This window comes from Panthera tigris, chromosome F3 (assembly GCF_018350195.1).
Source record: "Panthera tigris isolate Pti1 chromosome F3, P.tigris_Pti1_mat1.1, whole genome shotgun sequence".
Lineage (NCBI taxonomy): Eukaryota > Metazoa > Chordata > Mammalia > Carnivora > Felidae > Panthera > Panthera tigris.
The window spans coordinates 19,312,711-19,339,233 of record NC_056678.1 but is presented as its reverse complement, the minus strand read 5'-3'; the positions used below and the strand labels follow the sequence as shown (position 1 = coordinate 19,339,233).

Sequence of the window (26,523 nt, the reverse complement as noted above, 5' to 3'; positions counted from 1 at the left end):
TAACTACTTACATCCTGGCCATTTTTCCTTAGAAGAAAATAAACATATATTTATTGCGACATTTATATAGAAACTTTATACTATCAACTTGTAATTTATTGATGATGTACCTAATCAGAAAGAACAAGCTCTTATAGAATATTTCTTGCAAATTATGGTAATCTAATTCTCGTCTTATCCTCATACCTTGATTAAAATTACCTTCTTCCTTTGTTATGAACTCCAGATCCCCTCGTGCTGCTGCTGTTCAGAACTGGCTCATGCCTCTGGACCCTTTTTGCCCCAGCAGCCTCTCTGGGGGGTGCTCAGCTGCCAGAGACCCCGGGACATTTTGCCTTTGTCCCCATTATTATTGGTCTATTCATACTGTTGCGGGTTTAGAGCCAGGTGCTAGGCTCAGTTGCAACCGTGTGCCCTCCCTACCTCTTCTACCCTGCCACACTGCCATCTCATAGTGAAGAAGGGATGGTATAAATGGACCGCAGTCGAAGAGATTTACTACTGAGCCAAGGTCTGAGACATTCTCTTTATCTCTTAGGGGATGATATTTCTTCTGACGTCCTGCTTTACGTAGTATGCCACTTAGAATCTGGCACTGCTCTGAGAAGGCCTAGGGCATATGGCGTATACCAGGAATGGGGGGTACATGGAATCTCACTCCTTGGGGAGTTTCACCAGAGTGGGTGAGGAAGGGCAGACTGCTGAGTCTGGATTGTGTCTATAGCTATTTATTACCAGCTACCCAACTTCTTTTGATTTAGAGGGACAGATTTCACTTGGCCTTTAAATTTCCAGGTCTTGGCTCTATTCTTTCTGATGCCCCTGTGTCTTCTCTCTTCTAGCTAGGCTGACACAGAAAGAGTAAGAAAAGCCATACAGAGCCTGAAGCCTGCTTCCCCCATGAGTGCAATAGTTCTTTCTCTCTCTCCCCCCACCCTGCTCTCTACCCCCCCCCACACACACACCTTTTTTTTTTCTTGAGAAACCCTTCAATTTCTGTGTTTCTGATCAATACTTTATTCACAGAGACTCAGGTTGTCTCTAGCAACAGCTTTGGCTTAAGCATATCATCAGACATACCTTCTCCTTTCAAGATTTGATTTCTATAAGCATGTATCTCTCATCACAGAACATTTTCCAACCACATTTATAACCAGGAGACAATGAATGAGTCCTCATAAATGGAAACAAAGTATTTTTTTAGGTCAAGCTGTGACAACAAGGATGTTTTATTGGACCTATGCAATTATTATATGATTCTCTCTTTCTCTCTCTCTTTTTACACACACACACACACACACACACACATAGATATGTACATATATATGCATATGTACACATATATAATAATACATAAGACAATGTAAATATTGCCTTTGCCTGTCTATAATACTGGACATAATAGAAATATGTTCTGTTCATAAGATATTAGGATGAAGAAATAAAAAATTAAGGTAAAACAGGGGAAAAAATAATTGAATGTATTTATCTTGCTACATATTCTTCCAAGTGCAGAGAACATGAATGCAGCCAGTAATTGAGGACTTCCTTGGGCTACTTGGGCATCACTAGATGTACCATATGGGCCCATTTATGTATTAAATAGAGTACTCTTTCTAAATACACCTATTTAAGACTCTGGGTTTCCCAGGTCCGAGGAAGCTCAGGATAAGAAGAATTGAAACTGAAATCCAGAAAAGTCTATGAAAACAGCCTGTTCCCAGACCACTCTTCTTAGGAAGGAAAGATCAAAGAAAATATCCAAATTAAGTATATTCTAATTTGGAACATTGCTTGCAATTAGATATATAATTTTCTATTTTCGAAAACCATTTACAGCTCTGCCTTAAATAGGTTTCATATATATATATATATATATGTATATATATATGTATGTATTCATGAGTATATTCATATATATGTATTCATGAGTATATTCATATATATATGTATTCATGAGTATATTCATATATATATATTCATGAGTATATTCATATATATATACACAAACACACACACACACACACACACACATATGGCTCTGATTCATAAGCAGAAGGCTTTTAAGACAATTAGTCATTATGGGTAAAACCTGTATAAACTTTATATCTCATACTAGTTCTGGAAAAGTCCTAAGAATGACTTTGAACTACCTAAGGACCTTACAGGTCAAATATAGTTCGGCCAAACTCAAATCTCATGAGAACCAAACCTCTCATGATTTGCTTTGTCCCTTGCCCTTGTCCTGGCAGGACCATCTAAGACAGATGGTCCTAGAGATTTCTGGCTCCAGAGGGGGCCCTTTGACCTCACTAGTTCCTTCCAACTCCAGAGTTTCACTTAGCCCTTTAAGAGATAGCATAGAGTCTTCCTAGAGCTGTGGTTCAAAATTCCAGGGACGCCATATAGACTGTGGCTGAAGATTATTTCTGTTAAAACATAAGTGTGGTGTCTTCATGATTTTTTAAAATCTTTGAAGATGTACAGATATTAATTTTTAAATGCCAGTGCTATGAATCCATGAAGGAGAAATCCTAAGGGAAAAAAATCCCTGATTAAAGAAGGAGTACTAATTCCCTTTGGACAAAGAGACAGAGGAGACACAGGAAGAAAGGAGTAAAATAGGGGGAAAAAACACATAGATTTGAATGGAATGATGTGGTAAATAATAACTAATGTTGTGGCTGAATTGTGTAGAAGCTAATACAGTCTGCATACGGACTCATGTTGCAGGTTGAAGAAAGCAGGTAGCTAAGTCAGAATGTCCCTGGCAAGAACCAAGGACACATGGTAGGCCAGGAAGCCCCAGTGCCATCAGCATAAGGTAAACTAAGGAAACAGAGGAAATAGGAAGAAGTATTACTTGTTGAACTATTTAGTGATATTAACAACAGAGCTATTCCACGTTGTAACACCTCAACATGTAGAAAGCATGAACTTCTTTTGTGGAAACCACTAACTTCATTAATTGATTCAACAACTGTTTATTAAGGACTTGCTATGTGCAAGGCATGATGGTTGGTGCTGCAGGTACAATTTAGAACAAAATAAAGCCCTTGTCCCATGGAGGTTTCCATCACATAGGGAAGATATAATACATCCATAAATATTTAAGAATAAAAGTTGTGATTAGTGCCATAAGGACAACAAACAGGGAGCCACGACTGAGGAAAATGAGCAGAGATGGGCCTACTGTAGTTAAAACGATGTGGGAAGACCTCACTGAGAGAACTGAAAAGTAAGGAATCAGTCAGAGAAAGAATTGTAAGAAGGGAGTTGCAGCCAGTGAAAGCAAAGGAGATAGCAGGCCCAGAGGCCTAGAGGCCGGAACAGCTTGGTGTGTTCTAGGAGCCAACAGCACATAGCCGAGTGGGAGACGTGTGATACTGCTGAGCTATGAGGGAACAGCAGGCAGGGGGAGTTCAAAATGGCAGTTTTAGGGGCGCCTGGGTGGTTCATTCGGGGGAGCATCTGACTTTGGCTCAGGTCATGATCTCGCAGTTTGTGAGTTCGAGCCCCGCGTCGGGCTCTGTGCCGACAGCTCGGAGCCCAGAGCCTGCTTCGGATTCTGTGTCTCCCTCTCTCTGCCCCTCCCATCCATGCTCATGCTCTATCTCTCAATAATAAACAAAAACTAAACTAAACTAAACTAAACTAAAATAAAATAAAATAAAATAAATGGCAGTTTTATTGCCAGAAAGAGCTAGATCGGAGGGTGTGTTTTAGATCTTTGGGTAGATGGCTTATTGACACACTTCAGAATAAACCTGCCCACCTAGGCTGAGTCAGAAGATAGCAGCCTTCCCAGTTTACCCCATGGAAAAACAGAGAGTAGGAGTCTTCCCGGCGAGCAGGCTGCACAAAGAGAGAAAAGTCCAGGCTCAGTTCCTTCTCCCAAACGCATCAATAAGAAGTTATTCTTCTTCCCAGAGGAGCAGAGGCCAGGAAGCTTATTCAAATGGCAGTCCCTCCTTTTGGAGGCTTGAAGCCAGAGAAAGAGGTTCCTCCACAACAGCTACTGATGTTTGTGCCTACCTGTATTTTTAGACTAGAGAAGGCAGAAAGTTAGAAATAAGATAGCCACAATGGAAGGGAAAGGACTGTGACTTTTGGTGGGAGAAATGCCCCCCAGTCCTCACAGTTCTGTTCTTTGGATGGTGCCGACTGACAGCACCCAGCAGAGATTGTGGCAGAGACTGGGGAAATAGAGGTTCTTCTGGTGTTGATCACAATTGTGGCTAAGCCGGATTTACAAGAGGAAATGCTGCCCCACAGGAGGTAAGCTAGGCTCAAGTCTTAGCAGAGCCTTCGTCCTTTTAACTCATGCCTGTTGTAGTTATTCGCATGCACTTATGTGCCTGGACCCTGTGATTCCCTGTCCCTTCCACTAGTTTGTGAACCTCATTGGCTGCTTTCATATGTATCCATAATGTCTCTTTGCCATTACAGAAGTTCAAGTTTTGCCCCTACCTTGTGGGGCAGTTGAGCTTAACAAGCAGAAGAGGCAGACTGGGTACAAAATGCGGCTCAGCAGCTCAACCAGCAGGGGGACGTTCAACAGTGGACTGAAACCCTCAGTTTCCTCAGCTGTAAAATGGAGATAATAACGACACAGGCTTCCTGTAGGGTTATTGCAAGGACTCAGTAAGTTACTAACAAAGCACTTGGAGCAGGGCTAGCACATTGAATGTGCTCAGCACATGTCAACTCTTATTAATATGTATGTGCTGTATTTTCTCATCTGTCTGAAGCAATTATAAAAGTTTTTCTTTTTTCTTCTGAAGTATTTTTATTTATTTTTGAGAGAGAGAGAAAGCACAAGCAGGGGAGGAAGGGAGAGAGAGAGACTAAGGATCCGAAGCAGGCTCCAGGCCCCAAGCTGCCAGCACAGAGCCCAACACGGAACTCAAACTCACAAACCATGAGATCATGACCTGAACCAAAGTGGGATGCTTAACCAACCGAGCCACCCACGCACTCCCAAAATTTCTCCTTGAAAATCTTTTTTTGCTTCCTGCTTTGTCTCTACATTTTTTTTTCCTGTTTGCTGTGGTCTCTTTCGTGAGGCTTTCCTCTAATGTCTTGCGATATATTAACAGTGAGGAATCGAAATGCTGATTGGATGCTCTGTGTGTTTGCAGCTGGCTTGCACACAAGGGGGATTCATGATAAGTAATCTGCTGGACATTTCACTGTAGAGCCTCCAAGGAGTATAAGTCTTGGGCTGCTTTAGTGTCTTGTCTCAGGGGTCCAGGGGCCCAGGTTCTCCAGTGCACTGTGCCAACTTCCCATTCAGTCCACTGTTTTCTGTACATGCAGCTGCCTGTGCTGGGTCTCATGTCCCGGAGCCCAAAGTCCCTCTTCAGAAACTCTGCATCTGACAGCCACCTAGCTTTGCAGACTAATAGAGGGTATCTGGGAACCTGCTTCCCACGTAGACATTTAACAGATACTTTCAGCCCTGCCCTCACTCTCACTTCCAGAGGTATCGTGGCTCACAATTCCTGGGCTTTGCTGGGCTTCCCCAGGTACGCGACCTGCCTGCTTTTCTCACTGTGGGCTTTGGGTTTGGCCTCCTCCGACATGCTGAGTTTACTACCATTTGTTCAACTATTCTCCAGCATGAAAATTTTGTGTCCATTTCCCCATTTATTTTTCTCTTGACCCTTATGACTGTGTGCAGCCTTAAAGACATCCTTTTATTGCCCCGTGTGTGGAGTTGCAGGAGGAGACACATACACAGGTGTGGTTATCTGCCAGTCTTTGCAACTGTACTTCTTCTTCTCAATGCATCTCCCGTGATTCTGGGTTCCGCGCACCATGGTGAACCATAAATAATAAGGGCCACAATCCAGATAATTAATGCATAGACTTTCTTAGTCTGTGAAGATGCTGCTGCAGGTCGTCAGTGAGGGATCTGAACTTCAGGTCCTGACAGGGGACTTCCCTGATCTGCCAGCAGGCTCTCAGTGCTACGGGTAAGTTGTGTTCGTAGACCAGACAGCAAGGCTCAGGTGAGCAGTGTGTTTTCCCCATGCCTGCCATATGACCTTGGCTAATTGCGTCTCTGATTTCAGCCCCTTCCCTTGGGAAGAGAAGGTACCTCTGCTTCTAAGTTTTGTGTCAGGCTTAGAAATTATAAACTGAAAAGTTCTGTACAAATAATGGGAAACACTAAATTTTAGTTGTTCCCCACTTCTGGGCTCCCAAACACATGAGTCTGTGCCCATTTATTTTACAGCACAAACTACACTAGGGTGAAATTTCTGTTTTCTGGGTTTTCTCCCATGTTAGACTGAGTGGCTTTCTAGACAGGTATATTGGCCATGATTTGCTCAGCTCGGTATCATCAAGTCATAACACTGGCATGGTACACACTAAATGTTCACTAAAAGAGTGGATGAATAAAGGGAGGCAGAGCTATCTGGCACTAGGATTGAGCCCATAATCTTGGCCTCTTTGGTTGTAACTTCTAAGCAACTACATACACCATTGGGTTCCGTGACTGAGAAGACCCATTCTTCTTAGGCTCTGAACAGCCATCGGCTCTTTGACACTGTCAGCCTTGAGTGCCTGGGGGCAGACCTGGAAAATGATACTCCTGCTATGCCTGGCTGGATGTCCTGTTACCCATCCCTTGAGCCATATGTTTAGCAACTTATATTTAATAAATATAGCGGCAGAATCTGATTATAGCGAGCCCAGTGATAGCTAAACGCGATCACCAGGGAAATAGAGTTAGAATCCTGAATCGTTTTTATGTATTGCAGTGGGCAATTGGAATGCCTGTTCCATATGGCGCTGACTCTGTCTATGGATTGCACAGCCCATTCCCCGTCAGATGGTCCCATTTTGGGTCAGTGATGATGGCAGGGAACAATGTGTAGAGACAGGTGATCCCCAAGGGGGTCCATTAGATTTCAATTGTTTCCCGTTGCTGTCCCGTTGCAGACCGATGGACTTTGGCACAGCTGGACTTGCATCCTTACATTTTTAATCGGCACATGGGTATTTACAAAGCTGGCTCTGTCCAGGGCTTCAGAAAAGCAGAGACAATGGTGGAAAGGGAGCAAATGCCTCATATAAAGGTTAGCACACACTGTTTTCATGCTTCCAGAGGTAGGGATGGGTTCTTTTATCTGTACCAATTCACCTGTTTCTGGCTGTCACTGTTCTGAGGAGGATCCACAAAGCTGCCGGGTGCTCAGCCAGAGGGGAGGGTGCTGCCTGCCGCTCAGCCTTCAGAGTGACGTCTCCCTCCTCTGACCACCCTGCCAACCCCTGGAATGCATTCTCCTTCCTTGTGGAGGCTGCCCGGGGAGGGTTTGCCGTCCTTTGCCCTGACAGGAAGCAATGGCTCCCTCTTCCATCACTGAAGGGGAATTATACATACTCCCTTAAAGATAACCCCCTCCAGCTCACCTGTTTAGCTTATTAATAAAGCAATTCTGTAGCTTCCAGGGCAGCACGAGTTGGGAGGATAACCTGGTATGAACATGAGGTCACTCTTTGAAAAACGGATTCCATTCAGATCCCAAGAAGAGACACACACCCCTATCTATGCCTCATGCTAGGGCTTTTGTGAATGCTTTCAGTCTATTATGGGAGGCTGGCTTTGGTACATTATGAATATCAATAGAGTTCACATCACCATTCTCCCTACTTAAAGGAGCGTTCATAGAGTATTCACCCGCATGGTAGAAACAATAAGTCTGCCTCCCTCCCCGGCCCCTCTCCCTTCCTTGTCAAGAGGAATCAGCTCAGTGAGGAGCGTGCAGCCTAGCTTTAAGTAATTGCTCTGAAACCTGGCCTCTTGAGCCAGCAGCCACTTTTTTCCGTCTGTCATGTGGCCTTCACAGGTTCTGTCTTCTCTAAACATTCTTTCTATCTTGCAGCTATCTTTCTTTCTTGCTCCTTTTTTTGGTGTGTGTGTGTGTGTGTGTGTGTGTGTGTGTGTGTGTGTGTGTGTTTTCTATGAATTTACAGCCAGGCTAATTTAGACAGGGGCTCTTGAAATGTCATGGTGACTCGTTGCTCAGTGACCAGGACACCAGGTCTTTTGCCCTCCACAGAAAGGTTGAATCACCTTCCAGCTGGAGTTTATAAATGTCTTGAAGTCATAGAACCTTCTTATTTAAAACTAAAATTAAGCCTCCTTGCTTGAGCGGTAAAGCCTTAATGGCCTACATGAGGCAAATGGCAATAAAGCAAAACAAGTGCTGCTTTATAGCCAAGCATTCATGTGAAAGAGGTGTGTAAAATAATGATAATAGTCATAACAACAAGTAGATATTAGGGAAGGAAGGCTGGAAGTGGGGGATGCAATAAAACGCATCTTTCCCATTATTGTGCTTCTTTATGTCACTCCTACAAAACAAGAGTCGCGTATTTGCTTCCTGGGTCGGGGTACCTGCACTGATCTTGTGCCTCCTGTTTTGATGTGGTCCTTGAATATACAGAGCTGCGTATTGAAGATGAGGCTGTCCTCTGGAGCCAGATGAAAGGAAGTATGGGTCTCCTTGCCTTCTCCCGTGTTTGTGTAATGCCAAGGTACCCTGTAATCAGGCGCAATTACTCTACTGAAGCCCACAGGCCGTCATCCAAGTCTTGGGCATTGCAGAAGAGCCATCTCAGACAGACTCCTTGCACAGGCAGGCCTTGCTTTCTAGAGAGAAGTGTAGAGACATTTCAGTATGCTCTGGGGTATTGGGGTTTGTATAGATGTTTGGAGCGATATGGTAGTGGTTAGGAGCTGGGCAAAACCATATCCCTATAGCGTACCCCAGTGGGCCCAACCCAAAAAGTCCTTTGTTGGCAGGATCATCCAGTTTTATATTCATATCCCGTTGACATTCCTCTTTTGCTATCCCCAGCCTTCAGGAAAGTCTTATTTAAATATTCTCCTGATCTTAGCTCTACTACAGAGTTGGCAGGACAGGATCCTGGCTCATATTTGGTCAGAACATTAACTACGAGCAGCTCTGTCCCCAGATGTGCGGTAGGAGCCCTAGTAATTAACAAAAGATTTCCCTCAGGCAGCATTTTCCAAAGTGGGTTGCGTATAATATGAGTTCTGTTTGGATATTAATAAAACTTATGGGGAAAAAGATGCCATGGTCAACCAAGTTTGGGGAATGTTGGGTTAAACATCTTAAAGGAGTTGACTCTTAGCAAGACTCCTCAAGGCCTTTTTGCTAATTTCCTGTGGCTGCTGTAACAAATTGCCACCAACTTGGTGGCTTGAATTCTCTCACAGTTCTGGAGCCTAGAAGTCTGAAGTCAGTATCCCCAGGTTGATGGTCCCTCCATAAGCTCTAGGAGAGAATCAGTTCTTCCAGCTTCTGGTGGTTGTCCACATTTCTTCACTTGTGTCCATCACCCTAATCTTCAGAGACAGTATCTTTTTTTCTAATGTTTATTTATTTTTGAGAGAAACAGAGTGTGCGTAGGGGAGGGGCAGAGAGAGAGGGAGACACAGAATCTGAAACGGGCTCCAGGCTCTGAGCTCTCAGCACGGAGCCTGACGTAGGGCTCAAACTCATGAACCGCAAGATCATTACCTGAGCCGAAGTTGGAAGCTTATCCAATCGCACCACCCAGGTGCCCCAAAGACAGCATCTTTAGATCTGTCCCTGATCCACCTTTACATCACCTCTTTGTGTGTGTGTGTGTGTGTGTAGGAGAGAGAGAGAATGAGAGAGAAATCTCCGTTTCTCTCTTATTAAGATACATGTGACTGAAATTAGAGCCCACCTAGTTAATCCAGGATAAACTCCTCTCAAGATCCTCAAGTTAATCACATCTTTTGCCATATTAGGTAATATTCACAGGCTCCAAGGATTAGAAGGGGAATATATATTTTTGTAGGGTCACCATTTAACCTACCACAGTCTTTAATACATCACAAGCATTGTGCATCTCTAGGATTAGTAAGAGTTGTGCAGTGTTTCTCAAACCTCAGTGACAAAGCAACACTCATTTCAGGAAACTTCTGTAGGATTGGTGTTCTGAGGAGCACACTTTGGGAAATTTCACCAAGGGAAGATGAATCTTGGGGGGAAAAAAACAAAGTCAAACAGTCCAGCTCCCCTTCTCCCTATAGATCTGGGATTTATTTTACCAGGGAAGATGGCACTTTCTTTGCCTCAGGAGATAATATTATTACACAGATAAAATATGAAAAAATATCAGCAATTTCACAGGGACATTTAAGCCACACTCCACAGATGATGTAACTCTAGGGAATAGTTAAAATAGCATTGTATTAGGAGTTTCAAAATTTGGTTGGCTTCCTGGCTCTACTGCATACAAGCTAAATGATGCTGAGGAAGTAATTGAACTTTTCTAAGCCTCGGTTTTCTCACTCATGAAATGGGGATAATAACCATACTTGCCGTGTTATATCATGTGAATGCCAAGTACAAAAGCACTTCATTAAATGTAAAACTTAACACAATCTAAGGAAGTACTTTTATTCTGTGAACCTCCCCCCGCCCAAAAAAAAAGAACATCCTGTCCTATAGGATGATGGTAATGGTGGGGGTAGATTTCTACAGCTCTTCCCTGGAGGTCAGGTTTTTGCTCAGTGAGAGATCATAGCCACACGACTGTTCTATTTCTGTTACATGCGCAATAAGTGTGGGATGAACGAATTCTCCTTGTCTCGATCACTTCTCCCCAGTGTCCATTCCACGGAATCATGGGATCCTTGGGCTGGAAGGGCCCTTGAGATATCATCTAGAGCAGTAGTGCCCCAGCACTGATCTGAGGACTAGCAAAGGCTGGCTACATGAGAATCAGCTAGGAGCTCATCAAATGCCATTGCCATGTACCACCCTGGAGATTCTGATTCAGTAGATCTGAGGTGGTGCCCAGGAATCTGTATTTTTAACAAGCTCCCAAAAGATGTGGCACACTGATCTAGCCTTTCCCACTGTCATTGTACAGAACCACTCCTAAAACATTGCACTAAATAATCTATTTCTTTTTAGAGACCTCCATGGAATTTTTAGAACTTCCTTTGCTAGAGATGCTCTTTGTACCAAGTGGTCATATGAGAGAGCCACAACTCAGTGCATCTTGGTTCATTCATTCTTTCATTCGTTCGTCTATCTATTCAAACAAACGTTGTGCACCTACTGTGTGCCTGACACTGTGCTAATTTATTCCACTGCATACCTTCTCAGGAGATCTCTTGTCATTGCAAACCCCATGATTTAAAGCCTCTTATTTCCCCTTTTTGGCCTTGAATAAGTAGAGATATAGAAAGACTCTCCTTTCTGCTTTACTGTTTGCTTTTCTCTTTTCCAGGGATTATCTTTAAAGTAAGAAGGAAGCTTTTCCCATAAATGATGAGTCCTTGAATTCCTCCTAATCATTGATCAGATAGTTTGGAGGGACCTCAAGAGACCCAGTTCTCAAAAATGTAAGTTTGCATCATCCCCATTTTACTATTTACAAATAAACCAAATAAAAGGCAGGAATATTAAGTGATTTTCCCAGCATCAGAATCAGGAAATGTAGGGCTTAGATCTCTTATCTCTCCCCCTTTTTTTTTCTTAAAACAATGTTTATTCAGAATTTTTTTATCCTAAAATAATGTATGTGAGACCAGTATTCTCCCATTTTAAAAATACTACCTTTCAAACATGCATCTGGCTGGTTTGAGGAATGGGCCTTTTCTTCTTCTGCCAGGCTCATAATTAGTTATTGACATCTTCTGATATTCACTAGTGTATGCTTATAAATAAATATCACATGCCCCTAAACTGAGCCAGCCAATATCTATTAAATGGTGGACGAGTAAAATGTTGTTAGCTGTCCTTTATTTTCCTGGGCTGCAGTGGGGCCTAGAGGTTTTTTCCTGGGAGTTTCTCTAGCCCTGGAGAGTGGAAAGGGTCCCACCCTCCTCAAGCCTACTTCTCCTGTCTCTCTGTTCCATTCATCACCAGCAGCCTCTAGTGTCGATAGGCACGCAGGTCTCCAGGCAGTTCTGAAAGCTGTCATGAGATCTGCTGGCGTACGGGGTGTGGCAGCTGGGAGCCCCTCTATCCCCTCTGGTACTTGCCTCAAACTTCACAGGGTCCAGGACGGTGCTGCCCTCCCGTGGCAAGTCACATCCTATGGCGGGGGCAGGTGGAACAGCCCCCCCACCCCCCGGTGGACCCATGTTTCTGACCTGTGTGGCAGAGGATCGGGATAATCACAGAATTTATATTTTTCATTTTAAACTAAGTCCTACCATATCTTATTGAGTTCCTCCTTTTAAGGGTCTTGAGATAGAGGTGCTGCCTTCCTTGGCTTACAGCTATCCAGAGGTTAATGGAAGGAATGTGTAGACACCAGAGGAGACCCCAGGGCCAACAGCTAGGGACGTGGGTCCTGGGATAGATGATGGGAATAGGATTATGGTGGTTTTCATAGGGCAATGGGAAGCTGGAGACTTGCGGGATTTCTGGGCCAAACAAAATTAGATGCCTGGTGGTCTCAAGGAAAGGGCAAGAGGCTCTATCTTTGTTTGTTTGTTTGTTTGTTTGTTTGTTTGTTTGTTTGTTTATGTGCCTTGCATTTGTTTAAGTGCCTCTGACACTTGATTTGCTGAAGCTGGTGGCCTCTTTTCTTTTCTTTCTTTCTTTCTTTCTTTCTTTCTTTCTTTCTTTCTTTCTTTCATTAAAACACTTTTATATACAATTAATATCATGAATTTTCACTGCATTTACTGGGAATCTGGTCATTTGAAATAGCCCCTTATGCTGTTAGCAGTGAAATATGAAGTTGAGAGGATCTACAGAAATGAACTGTTTAAATGTCAACAAATAGTACTAATTCTGAAATTTGTGAAATTCCTACCTTTTTTTCTCCTCCCACTCTGTCACTTTATTTAATAGTTGGTCCAACTCTTTTGTGTACAGATATGCAATGTCCTCCTCTTCCCCCTTGCCCCAGCCCACTGCCATCCCCTACCACCCCCTTTATCCCAAGAGAGCCTCAATTGGCTCTGTTTGCAGAACTGTGAATTTGGGAGCAGCCTCATAGCTGACCTGACTGTTGGTGCTTGTCCCCTGAGTGTTCCAACGGTTTATTTGCATATTTCCTGAGGAGGTGAGTGGAAGGAAGCCCCCAGTGTCAGCTGCCATGGCCAACCTTCCGGGATAACTGGAGTGGAATGGAAGGGCGTGCCTCATTGTGTCTCAGCTTTGGATTTATTTTGATGCTGGGAAATGGGGGGTGGAAGGGGAAAGTGTAGGGCAAAAGGAAGACAGATGAATGGTTAATGGAGGCTGAAGTGGCAGATTGAGAGAGAACACAAACACAATGGGCAGACCGATGGATTGATAGATTGGACCCAGAGATGTAAATAGGATAGTTTATCTAAGCTGCTTAGAGTCTCTCCTTCCTATCTATCCATCTATTTATCTATCTGCCATAAGCAGGAACTGATAGGGGAACAGACAGATTCCATGAGTGGGATGGATTAGCGGCAGGCACAGGAGCCTCCTGGGCATTCCAGACTTCGGGAGAGGGAAGGGCTTGGGGACCTGGGGACAGATAACAGGTGCTTCCCAGGAGGGCTGCCTGCTCCTTCTGTGCCCCAAGTGAAAACATGATCAGCGCCCCAGCGAAGAAGCCTTGCTCAGGCCTCAGAGTACGGGGTCACCTCCCTTCCTGCCTCAGACCCCTCTTCTGACAATTTGCAGGTGTTCTGTTCTCAGACCCCAGAAAGCGGACAGCTGCCAATCGGAGGAGGAAGCCAAGAGAGCAGGGCTTGGTGCTATCATACATTTTTATCCCAGCGCCTTGCTTTAAATTCCAGTCAGGCTTCCAGTCTTGCAACAACAGGGGAAAGAAAGAGGAGGGAAAAAAAAAACCTGAAGGAAAGCTAACCGTGCTCCTGCTGTTCTGGAAAGCTGTCAACTGTCAGGTCTGCTTTAACTGACAACCTGGTCTCCAGAGCCCTGGGAGCCCAGCCTCAGGAGAGGGGAGGGCTGGCCTGGGGTGGAGTGCTGAGGGGTTGTTGCCCGCTGCCCTGCACTACCTACCCCCATGCCCACCCTGCCTAGGCCTGTCAGGGGTGGGGCCCTGGGCTACTCAGCAAGCTTGGGGGAGGGGCGCAGGGACTAGGGAAGTATGTTCTCTATTCTCCGAGCCATCCTGGGGAAGAAGGGGAAATGGGGTAAAAAGACACCTGTGTTATAGAGAAGTCAGGCAGTCTCAGGACCTCCTACCTTTGCTGGGATAGGATGGGTTCCTGGGGCTAGGGAAGGGTGAAAGGAGGAGAATTTAAGAGGATTCCAGAACTCACTTCAGGCCCACAGGTGCAGGAGAACCCACCTTTGCCCCTATCACACTGGGATTGAGTAGCAGCCAGAGACTAGCTGGCCTTCCCCTCTTCTCTCCATGAGCTGGCTTCCAGAATCCTCTTCCTTTCTCCTCCTCCCTTTCTTTCTGGTGGGCTCATGTCCCTAGGTATGAAATTCCAGTGCATCTCAAGATCACCTTTGCAGGACAAACTCCTGTGTCAAGTGGGAAGGCATGGCTGGGCTCCATTCCAATCCCCACTACTTACCATGTGACCTCAATTCCCGTCATCCCCACGACCTTCTTAGCTATGTGACCTTGATTCCATTCCCCACTGCTTTCTCACTGTGACCTTGATCCTAGTCCCCACTACCTACTTATGTGTGATTTTGAGCAAATAGGTCTTATCTCTAAAAGGGAGATAATCTTTAATCCACTGATCAAACAAAATTGCGCATATGGAGACGTTCCATAAACTCTAGGAGTCTATAAGACATTATTCTTTCCTGATTTATCTTTGTTTCCTTGACAGCCCCTAGCACAAAGACTTACACAGAGTAGGCACTCAATAATAGTCAAATGAAAGCTAAATGAATGTAGTAGAGGAATGTTTCTCTAAATTTGATCATAGAACATCTGGACCCCATTGCAGAGCTACAGAATCAGACACTCTGGGATGGGGCCTGAGAATCTGTACTTCAGCTGGCTGCACAGGTAGTCAGTATTTCAAAACTTGGAAGTTTCTACTTGAAGTAGGAAAGCAGAGGGCACATAACAAGGTTTTGTGATGATTTTTAAGATCATAGACTATGTCATTGTTGAATTCCCAACACATAGCACAGTGCCTGATAAACAGAGTGCTCCCTCAGGACAAAGTTTTCTTTCTTGAGTGTCACGATCAATATTTTGGTAGAAAACACGCTGCCAGAGTTTCACCAGTGAATAAAGCACACAAGATAATTTTAAGACATTGCTGAAGCACAGCCACAGACTTCCACAGGGACTTCACAGGAAGAGGCACCTGGGACCCCAAATGTAAAGGGGTGCTACTCTAGGGTTTATAGAAGCACCTCCTTAAACTTTGTACCATAGGGGCCCTGCCTGTCTTACCCTATCCTGGCCCTGGGCCAAGGGGCAGGGTTAGAGAAGGTTTCTGGAAGCAGTCATCAAGTCTGAGAAGACCAACAGGAAGGAGTTTTCCAGGGGACTCCTGGGGAGAAAGACATTCCAGGCAGAGGGAAGAGCATGAACAAAGTAGAGGTGCTAGAAACATAGTGGTGGTGGTGAGGAAGCACCCCCATGCAGAGGTTAGCAGGAATGTAAAATGAAATGTGGAGGCTCAGGAAATAAGGGGAGATGAGGGACGTAACATGGAAGGACTTGTCAGCCATATTAAGGACCATGGGATTTGTCCTACTGGTTATGGGAAGCAGCAGGTGTCATGGTCAGTTTGTGCCTGTAACAGAACATTCTGGTCAATCTCTAGACACTTCACTATCCAAGTCATAGATATTGTGAGGTACAAAGGCAAGCCGCACGTGTAGCTCTGAAGTTTCTAGTAGCCACATTAAAAAAGGAAAAAGCTGTAAGTGATGAATCACGGGAATCTACCCCCAAAACCAAGAGCACACTGTATATACTGTATGTTAGCCAACTTGACAATAAATCATATTAAAATAAGTAAATAAAATTTTAAAAAATTGAAAAGGAAAAGAAAACCTGATTTGGATAGTGTATTTTATGTGACTTATAGCCAAATATAAGCATAATCATTTCAACATGTAATCAGTATTAAACAGTATTAAGATATTTTATATTCTTTATTATTGTACTAAGTCTTCAACGTCTGGTGTGTAATTTGCACTTCTAGTACATCTTGATTCTGTCTAGCCACATTTCAAGTGCTCAGTAGCCACATGTGGCTAATGGGTATAATATTGAACAACACATGTCTAGAGGAAGGAATCTAGATGTCAAAAACCAGAGGCTGGATTTTACAAGGTCAAGGGAAGATGATGCATTTCTTTTCTTTTTTAAGATGACATATTTCTAATGCAGGGTGTTGGTAATGAGAAGAGAGAAAAAAGAAAGTGATAGATTGTCAGGAGACTTAGCTTTTCCTAACAGCTTTGTTTGTAAAATCGATATATAGTATTTATCTTCCTGGGTGAAGTAAAGATTCATATATGTAGAGCACCAGCTCAGGCTAGCAGGGAATGTATGTTCAGCAGGCATTCTGTCCACGACCCAAGCTGTTCAATATCTCCAGGAACAAGAATTGACCCCTTACTTGCATGAGGTGGTGTTCAAAGTGCTGGAATGGTATAGTACCAGGTGTAGACTACAAGCACCAAAAGAAATCACAGCCTAGTAGCCCCACTGCACCTTCCCAGGTGTCTCTCTTAATAGCACCCGGGTGAAGGGAAGTTAGCGGCTTGCTGTCATGGGGAGGCTGGGAAGAAGGGTGTAGTAGAGCCAGTCCAGGAGAGGCAGAAAAGCAGAACTCCTGACATTCCGGGCAGCAGCCACTCTGACTATCAGCAGCCAGCAGTTGGCAGCAGCTCCAGATGATTGAGAACTGAACAGCTTAATTGGAGGAGTGCGAACATTGTGGAGTGCCAGGCTGGCATGGTTAAGTGCAAAAATGTTTCCCCAGAGCCCACATTTCTTGCCTTAGGTTGATGTGCCCATGCTGTCTTGGGGAATGCCCCTGGCCAAACCCCTGTGCACAGACCATCAGTTTCTGTATTGCTTGGAAGAAAAAGGAAATGCATTTCTGAATAGATGCAGGATACAGCCCTCTAGACAGAGTTGCTCATGCTGTGGAGAGAAGCTTGGGGCAGGGCAGGGAAAAGATAGGTCATTCTCTACCTAATGAGAACTCCATGCATGGTGTCCAAAGAGTAACAGGCTACACATCTTAGATTCATTAAGACCCTTCTGATCATAGGGAGGTTCTGACTCTTCTTATTTCCACCAAGGTGATATTCAAATGAATATTCATTTATTTTCAAAATGATGATTTTGGTTAGCTGAAGTCACTGGGTGGGTGCTGAGAATCTAAAAAAAGTAACCAAGTAATCAGTGCCTGGAGCTGGTGAGAAACACAATTCAGGTTCCCTTGGGTTCCCTCTGCTCACATTCATTTGCTATCCCTGTATTAGAGTAAGCCAACTGCTGTAACAAACAAACCCAAATGCCACTGGGATAACAACAAATGATTCTTTGTATAACAGTCTGATTTGGAAGAATAGCTCCTCTGGACAGCTTTTCTTCCCAGCAGACATCCGAGGATACTTGTGCTTTACACTTTAAGCCTCCAGTCTTCACTCCTCATACCTTTCCTGGCTTCTCACAAGAGAGGAAAGAAAGAGGAGGATTGCATGTGGAAGCATCCATGGGCCAGGTCTGGGAGTGGGTACATGATCTCTGTCTGCTTCCTTTGTCCAGAGTTCAGGCACATTGCTCTACTGAACTTCAAGAGGCCGGCAAATACAGACTAGTGTGTCAAGGAGAAATAGGGAAAAGGCTTATTGAACATGTAGTCAGTCCTTGCCACAGTCACTTTCTCTCTTACTCTCTGTCTCTGATGGGACTAAGATAGACTGGGGTTCTCACTTGACCCCGGAGGCTTGAGAGTCAGGATACTACCGGAGAGGGGCAACATTAATTAGAGGGTGATGACCTGGAGTTTCAAGGTGATTATTAATCGGGACAGTGTCATGGTCAAGAAGTTGTAATGCCAAACTAAATTTTTTCTCTCTCGTATTCCAGACCTATTTTGTCAGATTGTGAGCCAAAGAAAGGGAACGTTGTGCAACCGCAGTGCCAACAGAGCAGAGGGCTAGGCTAGCTTTCCCATTGCTAATTGGCATCAGGTTGTCACCCGTGGCCTCCACTTGCCAGCCAAGCTTAGTGGATCATGTGTGGTGGAACTGTAGCAGGAGGGTGTTTTCTTTTTGCTCTAAAAAGCAATCTCAAATCTAGAATAAGCAATATTGTCTGCAAAGGTGTGGAAATTCCAGTCTGGTAAAAATGTCAAAGACAGGCAGTGGTCCTGGTGGGGTGATAATAGCGATGGTCATTGTGACAGATGTTGTGGTAGACAACAGCGTCCCCTCTTCAGGATTGATACACAAATGGCCTAGCTTCTTAGAATATCTACTGACCACTCACAGTTTACAGCTATGTTTGTCAGTAGGAACTGCCTTGCCCAAACTTAAGCCTTCCCTCTTGCACATCTCCCGGGTAGCCCATGGCCAGTGACTGCCTGCTTGGAGATTTAAAAGCCTAACCCTCTTGCCTCACTTTAGGAGAGTTCTGAAGGGCCATTCAGGCTCTAGAACTCCCCATAGAATCTGCTTCGGTCTCAGTTACAACTTCAATACGAGTGCGTTTCTCTTCCTTCCCAAACTTGCCTTCTTCGCTTCCTCACATATGTATACCTCAAGAACTCTCCCCAGTAAACCTTCTGCAGCCAATTCTCGCCTAAGAATTCTTTGATACAAAAAGCAGTTTTAGGAAGTTGACTTTCAAAATGGGACTTTAGAGATGGGTCAGTCATTGGCTCTCTGGCTGTGCAAACCCCATCACTGGTTGTAGCTGGGGTAGAACTAGCCTGTGAGGTATTGTAGCAGTGCAGCTGTTGAAAGAAGGGTAACTTCTGTGTGACTGTTAACTTTCATCAGCAGTAGACTGATGTGGGATATCCATAGAAGGGGGTACATGGTGTGGTGCAGTGTTTCTTGTGATTGAGAGGGACAAGGGAGATGGTAATTATAAGGACCATGGAACTGGGTGATTTGCTGAGCACCATTGATTTTTGAAAGATAAATAATGACAGGCTCAGATGATTAATCATCATTTCCAGACAAAATATGAAAGCTAGAAGGCCTTAGTAGCATTTAGGGAAACCCTAATCTCCTACAGCCAGAGTACCAGGAGAATAGAAAACTAGGCTCAGGACTTAATCATTAAAGTAGTAGAGCTTCAGATAGGATTGAATTCTCAGATTCAGTAAGTCTCCTATGCCAAGTGCAGGTCCCTAATGGGAAAGTATTAGGGTGCTGAGACTTGGAATAGGGCAATTTGAGTAGACCTTAGTACCTTGACTTGCTGGACCTTCAGAAGTCCCTTCCTCCCCTCGGCCTTGATAGATCATAGCTCTCCCCTTCCTTGAAGATGATGCAGAGACCTCGGTTAAGACATTCACATTACAAGACACTGCTTGCCTGCTTAAGGAAATATCCCCTACCCCTTCCCCTGGCAAACAATCCAATAAGGAAAATCAAATTCCGGTACAATCAGACTAGAGATGCACTGAGAATTTTATGGAAGGAGTGTATACACCAAAGTTGTTATGGCATAGCTAACATGTCCCTGTAGAGGCTACTAGCATATGCATGGGACTGAATCCTGGAGTACCTGATCAGGAGGTGTGGAACATAAGGTTGGATAATCAAGAGTTTATCAATATTGAAATAGTCTCCATTTTATATGATTTGATGCCTTAGCAAAGGCCCTGGAGATGATTGTTACTAGAAGGGCTGTTAGGATCTGGAAAAAGCAAAGACCCACACTATGTGAAGTAGAAATGCCAGAACTGCCATGGTGGATGGTGAATCAAGAGATCAAACAGCTCAAAGAAGTTGGCACACAGAGTGCATATACTGTATCAGGCCATAAACGTGCCAGTGGAGTATGTTCCATGGGAGGGCCTAAAGGACACTCCAAGGAATACCTGGTGAACGTGGGTCAGCTCAGTGATAGCTGTTCTCTATAGGCCAAGGCTGAAGATAGGACAGGCTAATACAGAACTAGGCTTTCTAGTAGCCCGATTAGATCCTCCAACAATAAAGGTCCAGGTGATGGCACTCAACCCTCAGAAACAAGGCAATTGCAACTATTGTAATGAAGCAAGGTGGCCCTGATATCACAATATGTGGCAATATTTAAGCGGTATCTGGCTTTGGCTAGAGGGAGAATCTAACCTGCAAAGAGCTATGGTGATATTCATGGAACTTGGTATTTCCAGAGGCATGTTAGATGAGCAAAGGGGATATTTCTTAATTTACACAGGCAAAGGATATCAAGAATGGATGATAAGAAGGCTGAGGGAAATCTCTCAAATTAAAATCCATGGTACTTTGTCAAGTTTCCAAACTTCAGTCAGTTCTCAGACCCAGAACACCAGGGGCAGAAAGAGATGCTGGATTTCTATGAAAAGGAATCCTGCAACTCCATAGCAATTGTATTCAGTTGGAAATGTTCTAGTCCTTTTGCCAATGGACTATAGCCATTTACTCAAGCAACAGCCCATTTGGGAAAAAGCAATACCCAAACTCTTCAAGGACTGTGGGACATGGAGTCAGAATTAGCATTGATATCCAATATGGGACTCAATATGCCATAATAACCCTCCTGTTACAGTCGAATCTTAAAGATCAATGTGGGGGGAGTATTGCCATACAGAAGGGCTGTATGGGGCCAGGGAAGTAATTGAATCCTGGAATCCTTAGGTCTGGCTTCACAGATTCCTGGAATCACAGGCCCACCTGATGATCATTTGCTGGTATAATTGGAATAGACATACTTTTTGGAGTTTGGCATAAACCCTTGGAGTTGGTATTGATTCCTTAACCTGTACAGTAGGAAATTTAGTAGAGAAAGCCAAATGAAAACCGGTGCAACTGTGCCTTCACCCCAAGTCAACATAGTAAATAAAAAGATAATATTGCAACCTGGTGAGAATGGTAGACATTAGTGCTACCTTCAGAGAATACAAGGGTGATGATCTATGATAAATCCTCATTTAATTCACCAGAATAGCCCCTATAAAAATGGAATGAATCATGACTGAGTGAATAACTACTGTAAATTTAATCAAGTACTGTCCCCAGTTGTAGCTGCAGAGCCAGATGTGATTTTACTAAAGCAGATGAATATAGCCTCCAATGCATATTAAATGACCGTGATCTGGTGAATGCATTCTTTTCCATCCCTACAAGAAAAGAGGACCCAAAGCAGTTCATATTCATGTGAGATGGACAAGAGTATATAATTATGGTCTTGTCTTAGGTTTTGTTAATGATTTGGCCCTCTGTTGTAATAAGACTATCAAGGAGATGAAATGTCTGATAGTCCACAGAACATCACACTGGCCCATTATATTGACAATGCCATGATAATAAGACCAGATGAAAAAGAAGTGGCTACTATGTGGAAGCCTTGGCAAAATACATGTGCTTCAGAAAGTGGAGATTAAAGCTTCAGGACCCCAGCATATTAGTGAACTTCTTAGGGATCTACAGGTTCTGGAGAATGCCAGAACATCCCTTCCAAATGAAACAACAAAGAATTGTATTTTACGCCTCCAACTACTGAGAAAGTAGCATAAGTCTTAATGGCCTCTTCAGGTTCTGGAGGCAGCATATTCTATGCCTGGAAATACCACCTTCACCCATTTGCTGTATAACATTAAAAGGCTGTGAACTTTGAGTAGTATCCAGAGCAAGAAAGAGCTCAGCAGAAGGACCAGGTTTGAGAAAATGGTCTGACACATGAGCCATATAACCTAGGAGACCCTATGGTACCGGAGCCATCTATGGTGGGAGAAAATAGTGTTCAGAGTTGATGGGAAGCTCCAGTCAATAAATCACAATGTAGACTTCTGGGGTTCTGGAGAAAGTCCCTGCTACCTACAACAGAGGATGATCACCATCAATAAGCATTTACTGATGTGCTACTTGCCCTTGGGAAATACAGAGCTTCTGACCCTGAGATACAAGGGATCCTATGACCAGAGCCATCCATCATGAACTGGGTTCATGCAAAGCCCACAAGTCGCAAGGTGGGGCCAGTTCGGTGGCAGTGCATTCTAAGATGGATATGGTACATCCAAGATTGGAAACAAGCAGAGCTGGAGAGCACACTATAAGCTAATCAAGCAGGTAGCCCAGAGCCCCATGCCATCAATCAGTTTGCACTCGTGTATCTCCTATAGTTCACATCTGTGGCTTAACAGACGGCCTTTATGATGAGATAACAGATAAGTAGAAAGGTCCAGCTTCATTCATAGGTGAGCTGTGATGGACAGTGATGAGGGGGAAATCCTCCCCATGGGCAGAGCTTTGATGTTAAGTGCAATTAGTCATCAACTTTGTGTAGAGGAAGAACTGACTTAAGGTAAAAATATAGATGAACTCGTGGGCAATGTGGAATGACATGGTTGGTTAGTTGGTTAAGGGCCTGGAAGGAGAAAGATTAGACTATCAGAGACAAGGAATGTCTGTGAAAAAGGCAGGTGGGTGGATCTCTGGAAGTGGACAGGAAGCATAAAGGTTTTCGAACTACATGTGAACAACCAGCAGAGAACATCTACTATGGGTGAGGGACTAAACAACCAGACAGAATGACTTGGTCAACTGCTAAAAGCTAATCTCTTTCATTGGCAGTCCTAGTCCTGGCACTATGGAAGCGTGAACTGAATAGCTATGGGGGCGAGTATGGAGGCTATGCATGAGTTCTCATTCATTAATGCCGATCCAATTACTGTTACCATTGAATGGAGACAGCCGAGAACTTGGGAGATAGGCTAAGAACTTTGAACAAACACCACAGATTATTGATTATTCTCACCTTCTTACCATGTTACTTTTTGAATGCCTTTGTTTGCCCACAGACAGTGCTAAGGGTGATCCATATTTCCGAAGGCCAATCTGTCTCTGCAATAAATTTCTCAGATACTTCCAGTAAGAGCATAAAGAAGTTCTCCTCCTCCCACAGGAGGCAGCAGGAACAAGAATGCATTGGTTGAAGAAGAGTCACTAAGAATAAAGAATATAAGAAAACTACATTTGAAGATGATATGCTCTAGTATATAGAAAATTCTAAGGAAGCCACACACAGAAAAAAAAGCACTAGAACTAATAACAAGTTCAGCAAGGTGGCAGGATGCAAGATCAATATAGGAAAATCGATTGTATTTCTATACACAAATAATGAACAATCCAAAAATGAAATTAAGAAAACAATTCCACTTATAATAGCATCAAAAAAGAATAAGATACTTAGGAATAAACTTACCAAAATAAATGTGAGACTTTTAAGACCAAAACCCACAAAACATCATCAAAAGAAATGAAAGATTTAAATAGAGAGACATTCCCTATTTATGGATCAGAATAACTAATACTGTTAAGATGATGATACTCCCCAAACTTATCCATATAGTTAACATAATTCCTATCAAATCCCAGGTCTCTTTTTTTTTTGTGCTTTCACAGAAAATGGCAAGCTGAACCTCAAAAATCATATGGAAAATAAAGAGACTAAGAATAGCCATAACATCTTGGCAAAGAAAAAGAACTTAGAGGACTCACATTTCTTAATTTCAAAATTTACTACAAATCTACAATAATAAATACACTGTGGTATTCACATAGGGTTAGACATACAGATCAATTGAATAAAGAGTCCAGATCAAGTCATATTTTTATGGTCAATCAATTTTTGACACCTGTGCCAATACAACTTCTTAGAGGAAGAAAAGTCTTTGAATAAGTGGTCCTAAGACAACTGGACACTCATATGTGAAAGAATGAAGTTGGACCCCTGTGTCATACCATGTCCAAAAATTAACTCAAAATGGATCAGAAACCTAAAGGTAAGAGCTAAAACTGTTAAGATTATTACAAGAAAACTTAGGTATAAGTGTATGGCTTTTTAAATACGGCATCCAAGACATAAGCGGCAAAAGAAAAAGTAGATCAATTGAACTTCATCAAAATTCTAAACTTTTGTACTTCGAGGACACTATCAAGAAAGTGAAAAGAAAATCCACATAATGGTAGAAAATATTGTATTTTTAAATCATATGATGTTTGTATGTCATACATATTATATGATTTCATTTGTACAAAAATCGGGGGAATAGGTAAATACACAGAGATAGGAAATAGATGAGTGTTTGCCAAGGGTGGAGGCTTGGAGAAGAATGGAAAGGGACTGCCAATAGGTACAGGATTCTTTCTTGGGTGATGTAAATATTCTGCAATTAGGTAGTGGTGATCGATGCAGAGCTTTTTGAATAAAAACTACTGAATTGTGCACTTTAGAGGGGGTGAATCTTATGACCTTACAATATCTGAATCGTATCTCAATAGAGCTGTTGTTTTTAAAAGAAGAAACAAACAAAGGGCATTGGACCAGGAGACTGGATGTGGAACATGCACATCAGGCTGGCTCATCATTGTGTCTATGAGTATGTGCCTAGACACGTGTTGCTCCCACTTCTTAGAACATTCTTTCTACCTTTCTTTCTGCCCATCCACATCTTATACTTTGGATATAACTGGAATATAAACTCTGCCTTCCTCATATCTGTCTCTAAAAACCTTATGGCAGTCCTACACCCTGGTTCCCCATTAAAGAATTCAACTAGGAATTGACTGCAAACCATACTTGCTAAAAGTGCACTTAAGATGTGCTATTTGAAAAAGACAGTCTAATGGGCACGTTAACCAGCTATTCTCTTAGGTACCTCTAAGCTCTATCACTGTAATGAGTTACATCATTAGAAACAAGGTACCTGGGCCACGTGATCCAGCCAGGCACAGGCATTCTGGCAATGAGTGATGTTATTATATTCTCTGCTTTTATACAGGGTCTGTATAAGAAATACCCACTTGAATGGCTTATCTACGTCTGCCGTAAAACTGTAATTGAAGACTTTTCCACTATATTACCCAATGACCCTTATGCAAGGGCCTGGATGATAAGTTTCTCCTTGTTTCCAGGAAAGAGTGTGCTTCTGCAGGTGAGTCACGTGGGTATTTCCTTTTCCTTTGCTTTGCTTTTCTTCCCTTTCCTTAAACATAGGAACCATCTAATGCCATAAAAACAACCCACACTTGAGCATTATGTACTGCGAGCCTGCGTCCTTTCCCATCTTTGACCATCAGAGCAGCCTGATATTGCCCCTCTTTCACAGATGTGCACACTGATGCTAAAAGAGAGTAAATGGCATTCCTGACCCCTCACAGCTGGGAAGTGGCAGAGATGGGATTTGAACCAAGGCAGCCAGACTCCAGAAAGCACGCCAAATCCAGCTTCTGCTGTCACCTTGCTGTATAGCCTCCCCACAAGGTATATTTTCTAAGCCATCCCAAAAGTTTTTGAATTAAGAGAGTGTACATACTAAATACATGTTTGCTTTATTCCCCACATCTCCTAGCTGAATATGCTCAATAAATAACATTGATTGATTTATTTCTCCAAGTGCTGAGATCCTTGGAAGAATGACCCCCTATAAATTCTGGTGGCTGTTTTTATTAATGATGCAAGGGTAGTAATCGCACAGGCTGGAGGAGAGGAGGACAGAACTGAAAACAGAAATAATTCATTTTATTTCTTAGATGAAGTGCCTAGAAATTGCATGGCACCTTGGCAGTCTAAAGTCTGGGCCTCTGGGTGCTTGCACATTGCTGGTGGGGATTTAATCATCTTATCTGATGTGTGTTTCCACAGAGTGACAGGCACTCCCTGTCCCACTTCTGAACAGATTTACTCTGTCTGATAGGCTTGGGGGAAAGACCTTTACTCAGCCAGCATGATTCAGCTGGTCTGTGGGGCTGCTTATCTGTAAACACATTCATAAGCAAGCGAGCTCTCAGCGTGCAGAATTTTGATTTACTTAAGTTTCCCTTCTTTCCTCTCTCCTCTCTTTTCTTACCTCACTAGTATATACAGGTCAGATACCTGGCTCCTGTGTGGTTGAGAAATTGGATGCCAGTAGAGCACCAAGATTCTTATAAGTGAGGACCTCACCTCCTCGCCAGACATTATTGACCTTTTGGCTTCTTAGCCCCTACGGTTTCTGGTAGACCCCCATTTTAGAATCCCGAGGGCTGAGGAAGACGACAGGCATGCTCTCTAGGAACTGTCTCCTCTAAGTGTGGTCTTTGGACCAGCTGCATTAGCATCACCTGGGAGCTGTTAGATGTGCAGAATCTGGGGCCTTACTCAGGCCCGCTGAATCAGAATCTGCAAGTGAATCATATGCACGTTCAAGTTGCAGAAGCAGTGGTTTCAGAACACTGCACCCTCAAGGCGTGGAGGCAGCTGCTCTACCAAACAGACCTGGCTGTCCTTTGAGTGTGCCTTGGACGGAATAATAAGGTGCTGATGTGGTGCTCGGGAGTCCCAAATAATGGCACCGACCAGATG

At 43.4% G+C, this 26,523-nt stretch overlaps 1 protein-coding gene across 1 annotated transcript in view; it reads left to right on the top strand.

Moving 5' to 3' along the window:
- Positions 1-26,523, top strand: part of LOC102959460 — a 495,184-nt gene that overhangs the window by 453,537 nt on the left and 15,124 nt on the right. The window contains exon 14 of the mRNA XM_042976372.1: positions 24,962-25,114. Within this exon, the coding sequence (XP_042832306.1) occupies positions 24,962-25,114 (153 nt within the window). The remainder of the gene's footprint in view (positions 1-24,961; positions 25,115-26,523) is intronic.